This window comes from Chelmon rostratus, chromosome 2 (assembly GCF_017976325.1).
Source record: "Chelmon rostratus isolate fCheRos1 chromosome 2, fCheRos1.pri, whole genome shotgun sequence".
In the NCBI taxonomy this organism is placed as follows: domain Eukaryota; kingdom Metazoa; phylum Chordata; class Actinopteri; order Chaetodontiformes; family Chaetodontidae; genus Chelmon; species Chelmon rostratus.
This window is the reverse complement of record NC_055659.1, coordinates 17,156,856-17,172,541: the sequence shown is the minus strand read 5'-3', so window position 1 is coordinate 17,172,541 and position 15,686 is coordinate 17,156,856. Positions and strand designations below refer to the sequence as shown.

The 15,686-nt window shown below is 44.4% G+C and overlaps 1 protein-coding gene across 2 annotated transcripts; it reads right to left on the bottom strand.

Annotated features, from left to right (window-relative positions):
* Window positions 1-8,645: 8,645 nt before the first annotated feature.
* Window positions 8,646-11,503, bottom strand: LOC121621382 (PAK4-inhibitor inka2-like). Of its 2 annotated transcripts, none has more exons than XM_041957826.1 (3): window positions 11,383-11,503; window positions 11,239-11,269; window positions 8,646-9,733 (listed from the first exon to the last, which is right to left on the bottom strand). In XM_041957826.1, the coding sequence occupies exons 2-3, from the start codon at window positions 11,251-11,253 to the stop codon at window positions 8,744-8,746; spliced, it is 1,005 nt and encodes a 334-aa protein (XP_041813760.1). In that variant the 5' UTR covers window positions 11,254-11,269; window positions 11,383-11,503; the 3' UTR covers window positions 8,646-8,743. The 2 variants fall into 2 exon arrangements, with proteins under 2 accessions (XP_041813760.1, XP_041813768.1); XM_041957834.1 differs by having other exon boundaries at window positions 11,239-11,291; window positions 11,383-11,497.
* Window positions 11,504-15,686: the final 4,183 nt, after the last annotated feature.

Here is a 15,686-nt window from a genome sequence, read left to right as displayed (position 1 = left end):
TTTTCTGCATTTTTCATCATTAAGCAAAAACAAAGAAACTAAAGAAACTGTCATCATGGCCTCTTTCAACTTGTGGTGGCATTTTACACAATTTATGCCATTTTGTAAAATTAAACAATAATTGATTAATTGAAAAATACTTGATAGATTAATCAATACTTTTAATCATCTGTTAGGGAGAGTAAACGGCTGAACTCCAAATGTAGGACAAAGATTCAGATGGTTTTGATTAAGAAAATAATTTATTGTCAAAAAAAGGCTAATTTATCATTATCACTGGGAGATGATCTGTGCACATCCAGGAAACAGCAGGCAGGTGAGGGGAGTCAGCAGGATTTCAGGTGGAGGACTGGAGCTGGGCAGACTTGGCAGGTGGATACACGAGGAGATGATCCTGAGACACGATGAGAACACAGTTTAGTCAGTCGGAGAGCTAGATGACCAGACGTGTTACCAGGCTAGAGAGTGCAGCAATCTGCCAAAGACTGGTTAGGAGAAGCGGGTATTTATCCTGCTGATTCACAGATTGGCTGCAGCTGTGGTGGTACAAGGATCAGGTGTAGGTGAGCCATGATTGAGGAGGAAACGCCCAGTCCAGACACACACACACACACACACACACACACACACACAAACAATGATAGACACAAGGAGAGGACTCACAAGACACAAAGGGACAAGGGCAAAACACAGGCAGAGGCTTCCCAACATGTTCATTATTTGCAGGATTAATAAATGAATCATTGAACCAGCTGTTCAGGTTAGCCAACATGCAACAAGACAATAATAACAGCAATAACAACCATAGGTATTGATATTATATTTGTAAAGCATGAAGATGTTCATCATTGACTCTGGAAATTTACTTTGATAAAAGAATTTCCAACTCAAGGTCCACTTACTAGACTTTTCCAGAACAGCTACTGAGCCCACATGCCAACCACAGTTTCCAAGGAGAACATCCCAACTGTCATCCCAAAATGCAAATTGAAAAGTCATAAAAGTGCTTTGGATGAAATTATAGCAGCATCAAGTTTAAGTTATTAAATGCAGGTGATGGTGGTGGGTGCAGGGGGTCCAGCTGATTTTTTTTCTAGCTGGTGAACCAGCGGCTTACACTTTTTTTCACCGCGATCAGTATGGAACCAATTTAAATGGATGTAAAACTACTGGAACAGGACAATGTGTGCAGTGTGTGTCAGCTGAGAGGGAGTGAGCGGTGGAGCGGGTTTGGGGAGGGGGGAGCTTGGCAACTCTAAGTTTAATATTTGACCACATCAGTGGTACTGAAGCAGTCACCCAGTCAGGCGCTCTGCATTAAAACTGACAGCTTTGTTTAAAATCAACAGTGGTCCAGGTGCGGCAGGCGGCCATCTGGTGCCTGCAGTAGCCCACCACCACTGGGCTGCGTGTGTTGACACAGGGGCCACGAGGAGGACGTGCCTCTCTGCAGCCAGGAGCCTTTACCTCTGTTCAAAAACTGCTGCACCAGGAGATTTGGCAGAGCTGATACTTTACATTTACATCTGTTAAAAACATCTGTTGCACAAAGTGGCCTTATAGTCTACTGCATGTTTCCATGTTAGCTGTGCAGGTAAAAAGCATTTTATAGTTGCTTACAATGGCTGCAATTGTGCTCGAGAATATTTTGCACCAAATATAATGAAGTTTAAGGGTCAGAGCGACAGAATATGGACACCACTCTCACATTTGCACTGTAAAAACAAAGCTATTGTTAGCCAGTTGTCTTATCTTAGCATCAACATTGGAAACAATCCCACTTGCATTAAAGATTGAACGTGTTGCTTAGTGAGCTTTAGAGGTGCTGGTATGGGAATTTTTGGACAGAGCCAGGCTAGCAGTTTCCCTCTATTTGCAGTCTTTATGCTAAGCTAAGCTAACCAGCTGTTTGGTATAGCTTAATATTCAATAAACAGGCAAAAGAGTGGTATCAGTCTTCTTATCAAATCATGTTATTCCTTTCAGCGCTATAAAAATAAAAGAATATAAGGCGATTGACGGGGTTGAATGTGTTTTGTTTTTGAGCTAAAAACATTAAGTGAAAAGGACTTTCATAATATGTGTGAAGTTTGTAAGGGAATAATTCCCACATCCAATTTCTGATAGTTAAGTGAGTTTGGTTGAGGATGGAGGCATCTGGTCTCTCACCATCTGAACCTCTTTTTTTCTCACATGACATCATGCCCTCATCTCCACCATCGACCCAGCTGATCCTCTGTGACACGTGATTTGAACTTTACAGCTTTTTTAACTTCTTGCCCTGCATCAGATGCCTGCCCCTTGAAGAATGAAAGCACTTGTTTTAGGTTTGCCATTCAACAGTTTCAAAGGAATTGGTGAAGCTTGATCACAGACTGCATGCACATCTGTTTTTAATGGAGATTTCCACATTGAAACCATGTTGGTCAAACTGGCCAATTGTAGGGCTAATATCTGGAGTCACGCTGTAGTTTCTCTTTCCTCCAGCACATGAGAAATAAATGTCTGAGAACGTAAACAAACAGCCTGTGGGGTATCATTATGATCAGAATTTGTGTGTGACTACATGGCCTCTGTGGACATTTTCCCTCATTTCTCTCAACATTTCTATTTACACTCAGCCTGCTCTGGCATACATCAGGACGAGAGGTCACTAAACAAGTTCAGCCGTCATAACAAATTATCCATAGCCAGACGCAGTGTGAGAGCCATGACCGACTGGCTCGACAGCGCAGTAAAGCAAAGCCTGCACAAACAAACTGCACATCTTCGCTAACAAATACCTGCAGGGGTCTGTTCTGATGGCTAAAATGCAAACAGTTTAGAGTTTTAACGGCAGTGAATTGAAGTGAGATCATGCGATAGAGAGGATGAGATGGGGGGTGGCAGCAGGAAGTGAAAATGTCAGAGCAGAAAGAGTCGGAGGAAGCGGGGGACTGAGAGATCTTTGAGACCACACAATGTCTGCTTTCTGTCTGTCTCCTCAGTGTGGCCCATCTCAGACTGAAGAAGGACTCCATTGTGTGGACGTCTAGCGAGGGTCTTCTGTCTGGAGCTGTGAAGGGACAGTTAGTGGCACGACCATGCTGTGGAGCACCACAGGAAGACAACTTATCAAGGTCGCCCCTCTGACCTCGGTTTCCTGCTCACCAGAACCACCAATTGTGCGACAGAGAAGCTTGCGGGCTGATTTCTGCTTTCCCACACAAACACTTTTACTAAACTTGCTTTTCCATTGCAATCTGCATGACAAATCTCTTCTGGCATTTTACTCCTCTTCAGCGTTCGCTCCTTCCCTCTCCTCTCCTCCTCATAGTGCAGGATTTATGTGTCTTCGCTCTTTATCTCCCCACACCTTGAGTTGAACCGACGATGAGCCAGGCAAGCCCGCTCTCCCACACTGCTGGAGTCTATGATGCTTCCTGTGTCTGCAATATTTGGGCAAGACAGAGGCTAGATTCATCCGCCTTTGCTCCGAACGTCAGTCACATGAGCTACTTTCAGCTGAGCATAATGGAGCGAATATGAGCGCAACATTGGTGAACTTTTTTTATCAGCCATTTAAAGCACAAAGGCAGTTTTTTTAGCAGGTCACATGCTGGGTCTCTGAGTAAAAAGGCACCATTTTTGCTTTAAAATCAGAAGACTCTGGGGGTTGATGAGCGTTTTACTTTGAGCATCTTCTCGTCAAGGTTCAGGCGAGGTCTTTAGAGGAGAATCTGGTTTATTGACTGAAGCCCTCTGTGTCTATTGTATCAACGTAAACTATGTGGCGTTTGTGTGTATGAGAGTGTGAATATTTGTGTTTGGCAGTGAAAGTGTGTGTTTGACTTAGGCGGCCTGTCGTAATAGACGCCTTGTCTGTGGGACTATAAGCACACAGTGGGCCGTGCGGTTGTGAATGGACTCTGAACAACCGAAGACACAGTCACACTTGCAGAGTTATGGATAGAGATTGTCTCTGTATGTGGCTTTGGCATCTTCCACGGCCTTTGTTTGGAAAGTCTTATCTGTGGTGTTTATTGTCACCATTTCCACTTGTAGCTCTGCAAAGTGACACAGCTGCATGACGATAAAGTTTAATCTTCATAAAAACAAACACAAATATGAGTCTCTGCCCCATTGTCTTGAACAATCGCCTTTTCCAAGTCTTGGGCTCTATCTTTTTTTAGACGAAAAGGAAACTGCTGCTTTATGGGCGCTGAAACACTAGGCTCTGCAAGAAATAGAAAAACCATTAATTGCCTCCAGAGAAGCTAATGTTTTTTCCGTTCTCTTTGCTTTGGTGTTTTTCCAAGGCAGAGTGTGGAGACGTCACGTTGGCAGCAGGCTGCGGGCTCTGCAGAGGCCCTGCGGTCGTGTCACCGGCTGAGCCAAATGTGTGTGAACTGGGACATGACACGAAGCAGGCTCAGGCAGGTCCACGCTCACATGCAGGTACGGCGAATTCACAGTAATAATAGATGGCGAAGGATAGCACTACATTCCAGAGGCAGTGGTTGTTTATTCAAGCTTTTAAAAAATCTGCAAGACAGCAGAGAATGGCTCTTTGTATATCACAGAAACTGAGAAATAGCTTCATCGCAGGAAAAGCTCATTGAAATGCCATCACGCGTATAATTAATTAAATGTACATGGACTGCCCATGGTTTATCATAGCAACCAGTACTATTATCATTATCATACATATGACTACTATTGATTTTCTCCAGTGAAGAAAAGCCAATAGACGCAGAAATTCTGCAGGTTTTGCAGAAAGCTGATGTGTTTGTTTGCTGCAATGGTTTGTTGTTTTATTTCTCATGCAGGATCATTTAAAAAACAAAGCCTGTACTGACAAATGAAACAAAATAAGGTCAAAACAGTCTGTTGTTTTAACCTCTAATGAGGCAGTTTTATTTATACTGTGGGATTGTGGCTTTGCTTGTAAAGCCGTGTGTTGTACTGAACAGAGGAAGTAGGGTCTGACCTAAGAGGCCCTGTTTGGCCATGAGAACCAAAGCAAAGTCCTCTGGGATATTTCGCCTGTGTCATCTCGTCTGTTATGATTCCCATGAACCTTTTTGGTGAGCAGAAGAAGAAAGCAGCTGTGCGGTTTCTAAATAAAGCTCGTGTGTGATGAACCCCTGATTCCTCTTGTTCAGATCTTCTGTGGTCACAAAGAAGAGAAAGTCAAAGGACAGTTTCAATACTACTCAAGTGCTTTAATGCTGGGAATTCTAACAAAAGGGTCAATTAATGGTCTGTATTCTATTAAGATCTATAAGAATCAGAATAGGAACAGCAGTGAATTAATGACTGCAGAAATTATTTTTTAATTCTTGCCAGGTTATAATGGGGGAGTTCTGCCCAGCCATGTCAGAGCCAAAAAAGAGAGAAGGAAAACAAAAAAGAACATTAATCACATTAATTCTTTGCCAGACTGCAGGCGAGACACCCCCCACACTTCACTTCCTGTCGCTCTCTCTGCCTGCTGATGGGGTAATAGGAACTTTGTGTGTGTCTCAGCAGTCAGTCAGAGTCTCCCTCTTCGGTAAGGGCCGCATCAGTTAATTCTCTCTATCTGTGATGGAGCAGTTTTCTATCTGTTCGTTTTGTTTGAGAAAGCCTCTCCTTAACATCATCACACAGTGTAACCCTCCTGATCCCTAAAGGACACAAGTGAATACAGTGTTTGGCTCTCTCTGCAGCGTGGAGCCCTGCAGCTCCGAGTTATGCAAGCAGCTTGGTGAATCAGTCCACTGGAATTCCTTCAGAAGCCAAAGTGAATCACATGTAGTCATTTTGTTATCTGTCAGCCAATATCTCAATAACTTTGTGTCATGATTACACTGCTGCATAACGTTTTAGCACTGGTGCCCCCCCCCCCACTCCTGCAGTTTGCTTTCTCTTGAAACCATCAAATCCAGCCAAATGGCCGCATGATGTCATTTATCTGCATCTTCCCATGAGTGTGTGGAGTCAGTCACAGATCTGCCAGCAGATTGCTGTCATTCACCTTCTCCCACTTTGTGTCTTCCTGGAGAGCTCATGAACCTCTATACGCTGTAGAAATACTTGTGACAACTCAACAGGCCTGCATTGAAAAATGGATTAGAGTGACTGTGCTCACTTAGATGACGTCTGAAACTGTCAAGTAAGATAAATTTAAGGTCCAGAGTGCAATAACCCTGAATATGGCTCTAATTAGAGCTTGTTTCTACCAACACACCTGAATCACAGAGATGAGGAGTTTGCCAGACTCAGACACACGGTCCATCTTCTCCTTCTGTTTGCTGTTTAATGAGCAGGAGATCTGTTGTGTGGCCGCTGCATTAGCCCGGGCCACCCTGCCTCGGCGGATCTGCTCCAGATCATCCGTGTGCCAAACTCACGCACACTGTTTATGGCAACTGGTGCTCAGACAGTCTCGCTCCTCATAAGCAGACTGTGGGTGGGAGCCATCATTCATCCTCAATCGTTTGAAAGCCAAGTTGTTTTAAAGGTATCCTGCATTGGTGGACAGACTTTTATCTTCCGGCAGCTTCCTTGACTCTGTGCCTACTTAACCGTGTCAAAAAACCTGTTAACAAACAAATGGTGACAGACTCAAGGGATCATACAGTTATGAATGCTGACTAACTGCCATTGTTCACACAACAGCAGCTCATTTTTGAAGAGGTACACTTCAAGTATTAGGCATTCAGCTGGACCGTGGGTGGGCCATCACGCACAGCTCCTGTCCACGTGCCTGATGAATGAGGACTGATGTTTGTCAGGTAAAGCATCAAACGACGGTTAGAGAAATGTGGAAACTAGCAGAGGTCTGATAAACTGGCTGGTGATATGTAATTAAATAGTGTTGTGTCATGTGTAGTGGAAATAATGATGCGCAGCTGCTGCCACCACCACAACCACGAGAAAGTAAGAGAGTAAAGTGACAGAAACCGACAAGAGACGGTTCAGCAAGTGCAAAGTAGCACCTGTAAAGACATGGAGAGCCTTTCTGCATTGCAGGTGGATCCAGTGGACTCTTCCTGATGCTCTAAAAACAGGATCATCTGCACACAGCAGATGATCCTATTTGGAGTCGACAGCACTTCCAGCAACAATATTTAGTTTTTGATTCTCCAGCCTGCTTCATTTACTCCAGGCAAGGTGTGATTATGTCGTTAACTTTGTTAGTCAAACAGCATTTTGTAGCTGTTTGCTCATTGAATGGTTCTTGGCTCACTGGAGCTGAATCTGACAGGTTTTTCTGCGGGTGCAGGCTTCAAAGCTCACGTGCGGATCAGTGTTAAACTCTCATTAACATGCTAGTTAGTTAGTTAGTTACAGTAGTGAGGAATCAGTTTCCAGCCTCTCACCTCTTTGCCCTGAATGACTCTCAGTCAGCTGGGGAAGGTGATGTATTGATGCACTCATCCAGCTGCCGGCCACTGGGAACCAACGTGTGCTGAAAAGGAAAATCAGCAGTAGAGCCAGGAAAATCTCAGACAAGGTGACACTCTTCCAAGTTTTCTTTGCAAAGACTTTTTCCATCAGGGCTGGTCTCGCACTTTTACAAACCTCCACTGCAGCGTGAATGTTATAGCTGCGTCCTAATAGGAGTTCATTATATCCCTGCTGCATGCTCAGCAGTGTGCCACAGTGATGTACCACCAGGAGACCTACATAAACAGGCTAAGACAAACGGCGCCCACTAAGAGCCATCTCTCTTCCGTAGCCTCCCGTGCCCTGATATCAGACATGATTGGTGGGCTGGCTGCAGCAGGGAGCATGGGAAATCCCTTATGGGAACACCCTTTATCTTTATAACGTCTGGTGCTATTTCTCCTCTGAATTGATGAACAAAGAGAATATGTAAAGGCAAAGGTGAAGTGATCATTAGCTTATCTTGGCGCATATGTCACTCTTTTGTATCAGTGTTGTCTTTCTTTTTTTTTTTTTACTTTCCTCAGGACTAATAGTGCCGTTCACCAGGGTGTGTGGATGAGCTGGTACCACCTGTGAGGCCAGAGCACAATAAGAGCAGAGACGGAGTGAAATGAGGCAGGGGGCTGTTAGTGAGACGTTATGCTTCATAAAGCAAAGGGGAGAGTAAACTCCTGCTCCATCTGCAGCCAGCTGCTTCGCCTCTCTTCAACTCTTTCTGCACGGACACATGGGGAATTACCTCATCGGGCACACTGCGCGCTATGTTGATACAGCCTCTGTTTCTGGCCTGTAAATAGCTCTGTCGCCCTCTTTAAAGCCTCTCTGGGTTCAACTTTTTGTTGAGCAAGAACAGAACTTTTTTTTTGAGAACACTGAGCCCCTTGGTATCTAACGAGCATGCTCAAAAATGGACTTTACAAACTCAAATGCCCTTATTAGTCCTGGAGTGGCTACAAGTCTGCACATCCGACACATTATCGTCTTTTCGATGGACCTTTTTCACTACACTAAACTATAAACTCCATCATGCACACCCAGAGTATCATTTCTAATGAAAACAAATGAAATTCTCCTCCGGCTGATCTAGCAGTGAGGAGTCACTGTCTGACTGGAGCTTCTTTAAAATAACAGATAAATGATGTCAGGCAACAACATGTCTTGTGTCACATGAGTAAGATAAATAAAAGAGGTGTGTAGAGTTTAAATTATGAGAACATCTTTATTTTCCATTAGCTTAGTCAAAGCATATAAAAAGTGAAAAAACAGTCATATAAAAATAAAGTGACTCTGAGGATTATTCAGTCTGTACATGGCTTTACATGAAAAGTCAGATGTAGCCAATGATATCTTTGCAGATTATGGGCTGTCGGCTGCCTGATTTCATGAGGGCCGCAAAGTGGGAAAAATCTGTGTCCAGCTCGTTGATGCCCAAGTGTGACTGGTGGAAAAAGGGGACTTTGGCCTGCGAGGCCACGACTGGGCAGGACAGCCGTTTTGGAGCGTTTGCAGCTCTGCTGACATGAGCAGAGTCTGCCGATCTCATCCTCACCCTGTCCTCTACACTCTTAGAAAACCCAACCAGTTTCCTCCTCATGTTGACAAAGAAACCTCTTCCCAGCCTGCGTCTCGAATTCGGCTTCAGCTCGGCGGGCTCGGGGCAATCTGGCAAGTCCATCCAGTTCTGTATGAGGTCTGCAAAGCTGTTGTCGCCCAGAACCAGAGGCTGGCGGTTGCGTCCTCTGGTTAGTAAAGAGTTCGTCCAGTCCTCTGGGTCGCTGATCTCGAACGATGTCCACCTCTCCAGACAGGCGTCAGAGGTGGATTTGGGTCGAATGCGCCCGCTCGGGGCTCTGTTAGTGCGGAGGCAGGCTGAAGATGACACCCGCACGTTCCTCGTCCTCCTCAGAACCACCCCTTCATCCTGCCACGACGCCTCAGAGTAGCCTGAATCGAACTCCAAACTTTTCTGACTGCTGGGAGAGCCCAGGCCCAGTCTGAGGCTCAGGCCCAGCCGGCTGCTCGAGTCATCCTCCTCCTCCTCCAGAGGGCTCGCCAGGCAGCAGGCGGAGTCGTAGGTACTGGCCGTGCTGGCGTCAGACATCCGCAGGCGTGATCGCTGTTCTCGTTGCAGCGCTCGCTGCTGACAGGCACGTGCCACCGCAGAGTGGCGCACTAAACCTGGGAGCTGGTTGCTGATGGGTGCGAGGGGGCGCCTGGCGGCAGGACAGGCCTTCCGCAGCTGTTTCAGGTCTTGCAGTGACCTCATCATATACTGCATCTGCTCCCGTAAGCAGTCGCCTGAGTCACGAAGGCAAAGCTGAGGAGACAAAAGAGAGAGGGTCAGACAATCAAAAAGAGTATCTGGCTATTTCAAAGCCTTTTTGATGAGCTGTCGCAGAATGGCTCAAATAATAACAAGGGTTGAGTAAATGCAGAGTCTCACGGGGGCGGCTTCGTGGACACGTTCAGGCTTGCACACACTTTCAGCCAATGAAAGAACACCTTTCCTCTTATTGTAATCTTAAAGGCCAGCCGACCTGCTCGTCAAAGAACACGCTTCGTCAATAGACAGATTTCAACACAAAGCAAATCTATCCGTTAATTTCCTCGGCCACGCCAACAACGTCAGTGAACGCCCTATTGTCATTGACTCAGCCGTGATTCAGCTGCAAACCCAGACAGATGTTATTACAGAGGCAGCTGCGCTAATGTCCAACCCCAGCTCTTTATGTACATACTGAGATTACTCCAGGAGTAACTGGGCTCTAGAGGATCTTGATTTAGCTACAGGGGTCCTGCCTCTTTAAGGGGGCAGCGTGCCTGCCTATGAAATTCACCAGCGACACACAAAGCAATATAATACTCCAGTTTCCTCTCTGACTCACTGCGCTGATTGGTCAGAATCAGCCAGTGAGCAGCGGCGGCTCACTCTCAAACTCAAACAGGGCATGAGAGATCATGTGACGGTGTGTGTGTGTGGGGGAGTTTAAGAGCAGACGTGAAGCAAAGGAGCAAAGATGGGGGCCCAAATTCTCTATGAACACAGTGCAGCCTGGACACTGTATGAGCTCACACTATATGTGTATCATATAAGGAAGTGCTGTTTCATTTAAATCTATGAATAGAGCTGAAAACCGTGCTGTAAAAAACACACCAGAGACTGACCTGACAGGGAGGTGAGATATGTAAGAAAAACCAGCAGGGGAGACATACAGGATGCAGGTTCATGTGTGACCACAGAGGTCACAGCCGACACAGGCCAACATAACACACACTCTGTCCCTCTGCTAGTGTCAGCAGACTAACCTCTGAACCTCTGCTCTGACTCTGCGCATTAAAGCCTTCGACCCTGCTGCAAGACCCTCTGCCCCCGTTTGGTTTTCACCACAACGCTGCGAGATGTTGCAAGAACTTGAGAAAGTGTCCAAGGCACAAAGTCGTGGAGGGAATAAAGCAGGAAGTGCAAACTGCACAGAAGAGATCTCACTCTAACATAATACATAATATAATGCAATAATCTGATGTTTGATCACATGATGAAAACAAGCTGCATGGATGCTGTTAAATATCTCCACATGCTGCACAGCTCTGGGAAAATAATCATTAATTGCTGTAACAATGTTGTTGTGTCCAAATTCTCACTGTGGAGGCATCTGAGCATCACTGCTGAGGCAGCACTGCCAGATGTTTTCTCCATATGAGGGAGGAAAACCGGACAGATTGGACTAAATACAGTTTAGAATATTTTCGTAGGCTGAATTAAGAGTTTTGTTCAAAAGTTTTTTTTAAAGTAAAGTCAGTATAAAAAAAAGATAAACTCACCATCTCTTCTCTCATCTGTAACACTCAGATCCTGCAAGAAAAACGATGGACCGCTTTTAAAACAAGACACACACACACACACACATAATCAGTCCGAGAAGTCACATGAGCGCGTAAAAGCAGGCAAATCAAGCACACACTCACTTTAACGTCCGAAGGAAACAGCCTGTGTCATGAAGGGGAAGATGTCCAGAGCTGCTGCGGGCCACAGCGTCACGAGGAGGGACCCGGTCCTAAATCCAGACCGCTTCCACGGAGGCTGACGTGCTGAGTGAGACGCTCAGCCCTGCTCGCCTCCTTTTCACCGCTCGGCGCTCCGCCGCCAGCTGCAGCGGCTGGTGTCTGAACGAGCCAATCAGAGCGCAGGAAGCTCTAACACACTCGTTTACACACACCTCTGTGTTCAGCGAAACACCACTGATGCAAAGAAAAGCCTCTGAACTGGACCTCAGACCAACTCATGCAGCTTTTTCTTTTTCTCTTATATTTAGTATAACAGAGGTATTTGTCTCAGTATGACCGGGAGGGTGAAGCTGATCCACCCTCACTCTCAGCTTCACGCACTCAGTTGATGTTGGAAATTCATGTGGTTTCTTTGAATCTCACTTTGGATCCAAGTTCATGTCACTTCTTGTTCATTTTGCTGAACTGGGTGAAATTTCACAGGTGAAGATCATGGCACCAGTTTCTGGGGCGGCTTTGAGTTTGTTTTGTGTCCTTCAGTTTAGATCCTTGTAAATGTGTGTTTCTGCACATGGTTTTTAATCACTGCATTGTGATCTATCTTCATGGTGAATCTACTGATTACTTCTTCGATTAATCATCTGGTCTACAAAAAGTAGACTGAACAAAAGTAGAATTTCCTCAGAGCCAAAGGCCACGTCTTCAAATGGTTTAGCTGACCAGCAATAAAAAAATATTCAGTTTATTATCACGGAAAAACATCAAATATTCAGATCTGAAAAGCTAGTATTTGAAAACATTAGCAATTCACTGATTTTTAGTCAATTGACTAAATGATTAACAAACTAAATGTGATGTGTGTGTATGAGCAAACCTTGCACAGATGCTGGTGAAATATGTTTTTGATTTCCTGCTGCAAAAACAGTGCAAACTTTTGCTCTCCCTCTGTTTTTTGGCTGCATGTCATTTCAGCAGCGTCCTGCTGGTGGCTCTTTGCAAATCACTGAATCAGACTGTAAACAAAACGCCTAAATGTAAATGTATTAATCTGCACCCTAATTGGGCATTGATCCTGACAGTCATTTGGCACTCGACCTTCCATTCACGCGGCTGAATGGATGGAGTACCAGTGAATGGATGTTTATGCAAATCTGATGGGCTAAGAGGAATGCATCTGTTCATGACTGCTGGGGAGGGCAGATCCAGATCTGATGGCCCGCTGTTCAGGTGCAGATTTGTCTCCACAGCATGGTCCACATTAGCATACAGGTACCTGCAGCATGTCCCAACCTGCTTCACCAACTTGACTCTAACACATATGTAAGGCATAATACAGCCTTTAGCATTACGGTAGCATGATTAACTTGATCATACTAAAGCCTCCCCGTCCTAGTTTGATCTATAAAATGGATAATTCACCTCTGTCATACTTAAACACGCTCATTTGAAGTCTTGAAATCTTGAGTCTTGAATTTGACTCTTCTAGGTAGATTTCAGGCACTTTTATACAGAAAAATAGCATTTGTCATTTCCCTATTCAACTCTGTTGAGTGCTGACATCTTTGCACATAACGCTTCAATAGAAGCTGGAGACTGTCATTAGAGAATGAAAACATTCAGCTGATGGAGCACGGGTTCCTGAGAGCGCTGGCCTTTCACTTATATCAACATTATGTTTCTAAAAAAAAAAGAAAAAACATACACACTCCATTAAGGATGATGCCTCCAAGAGCCCTCTACTCTAAAACCCACCGGCCCATACACTCTACACTGTGCATTAAGTAATTACACAGGGCTGCTAATGGAAATGTGATTATTTCAATTTTCAAGACAGGCTGATCTTTACTTCTGACCGTCTCTGCTTTCCTGAATGCCTAATGGATGGACCTGTTAGTAGAGATGGTGCTTGAACACAGTCCATGTCCACCAGGGTCACCGATGAATAATTTGCTCTCCGTCTTTATTATACCTGGTTCTAATCATGCTGATGGGTTGTCAACAGTTTTCTCTTGACAGTAGAGTCATAAGTGTTGCAGTGCTGATGCTCATTAAGGTTCAAATTAACGAGTTGAGCAAATCAGAGACGCAAAGCACAATCCTACATCACTAGGTCCATTTTCAGTGCAGCCTGACAGATCCAGATAGATCCCAAAAGGTCTAACACTGCCAGGATGTGGTTTTGACGCACCGGGTGTCCATGTCTGGCTTTGAGTGAGAATCACTGATTTCCAGATATTTTTTGGAGCTCATAGCAACAAATTCACTTAGACCGACATTTTAACATAAAAAGTCTGCTTCAAACCCGTCAGTGGGCAGAAAACACTGTGAGCTGGAAGAAACCTTCACTTTGAAAGCTTTACCAGACCAAACACAGCAGACATTACAGCACATTTTCTGTCACCCAAACTCTGAAGTGTTACTCTTGTCAGGTTTTAAACCAGAAGTTTTGTGATTCTGAGGCTGGACACAGAGTGGAACTGGTCTTTCAGATGTAGACTTGCAGCGCCCTCTACAGACAGTTCTGCTGAGGGGTTTGGAAAACTGGAGTCAATCAAATCAAGAGCAGCTTGTTCACATGATGGGGCAGTGTTTTTGGTTTTAGCCTGATCTGCTGATGTTTGGGCTTTTGAAAGTAGATTTCTTTTCATGGCTTCTCTAAAATCTTTTTTGTCTGCTGAAAAAGCAGAACTGGCTGAGAAAGCACCAATCACAGTTCAACTCGTAAGGTTTTACTTCAAACAGCAAGTAAATCATCACTTCTTTTGTAGATAAATATAAACTGCTCGAGACTTTGAGAGGCTCATCTTATTAAGTGTGCATGTAGCTGTGGGAACTGTATCTGGCTGTGACCGTTCATGTGGACAAGTCACCTGACTGTAAACTGTGTTTTTCTGGCAGGGATTTTGTATTGAACAGAATTGTATTTTTACTAGCAGAAGTTACCAACCCTGCTGCACAGGTGCAGGGATGTCCTCGTAATGCTGTGACTTTCCAGGTCACATGTCTGTGCAGGTCTATGTGTTGTTCGCTGTTCTTAATCTGTCTCAGTAGGTTAATTACTATTCTGAAGGACTTCTGCAGAAGACTTTCAGGATCAGTTTAGAGGAGGGTCTGTGCACTGGGAGCCTGTCATTCAGCTAATACAAGCATCATTAATCAGCCCTCTTATCGTTGAAGCATACTGTAACTGCGTCTGTAATAGTTTAAATCTTGCAGTCAGTGTTGGTGTCCACTGCTGTCCTGAGATTCATAAAGTGATTAATGAGAACTTTTGTTTCAATAATACTGTCCATCGTCTGTCCTTGTCAGTTCTTCTCTTCAGAAGGTCTTTTTCTCTCTTTAGGTTATAGTCAGGAAGATGTCTGAGACCACTGAGGTGAATGTGGACGGACACCACTGATGGCAAAGCGTCTCTCTTTAACTTATTAACGATCTCCAGCTCAGAGACAGACAACTGCAGGGAAAGGGAATGATAACATTCAGTTCTGCATCTGGAAAATCACTGGGTGACTGGATCTCTTTACAGTGTAGTATTAAGTCCATGTCATGGTGTTTTTAGTTAATTACTAATTAGTCATACAAAGCACAAGCTTGTTGGAGAAAATCAAAAATAGAACATGAATGCAAAACTGAGCTGAATGACACTGACCGTCTAAACCTAACTCTGTACTATTTATAAACTCATGTTCTTCAAGTGTCCACTAGATGGCGCCGTCAGCCCGTTTAAAGACATGTCTGCAGTAGGAAGTTGTGGTTAGGTTGAACTATGTATGTAACTGCTTAAAACTGAATCATTATTTTACCAAATAAGAAAGAATGTCAGAAATTAGTTTTAAAAGTGAGACTTGAAACATTTTAAAACAGAAATGACACACTCTCCCTCTTAGAAATTAAAAGTGTGTCATGTAAAACTCACAGGGGTTTTATAACATTAGCATATGGTGGCTATTGAGCTACTATTTCAGCATTTATCACCATCCCTTATTTGTCGCCTGTGGTCACAGTGTTGCTGTTCAGCTGAAGTCACACGGTCTGGTTGTCGATGTGAAATAAACGTTTCTGTGCAGTTTCAGTGTCAGTGTTTTCAGTTCAACTACCAGAGAGCAGTGATTGCTTTAATGGAAAGAAGCTATTTCACATTACAACGCACCTCCTTACCTTTGTCACTCAAACCAATGTGCACTTGACATCTGTCTTTGTTTGTTTTAATGTGGCGACTGAACACCACGGCAACTCGTTTCAGAAATATGTTCCTTCCTTCCTGG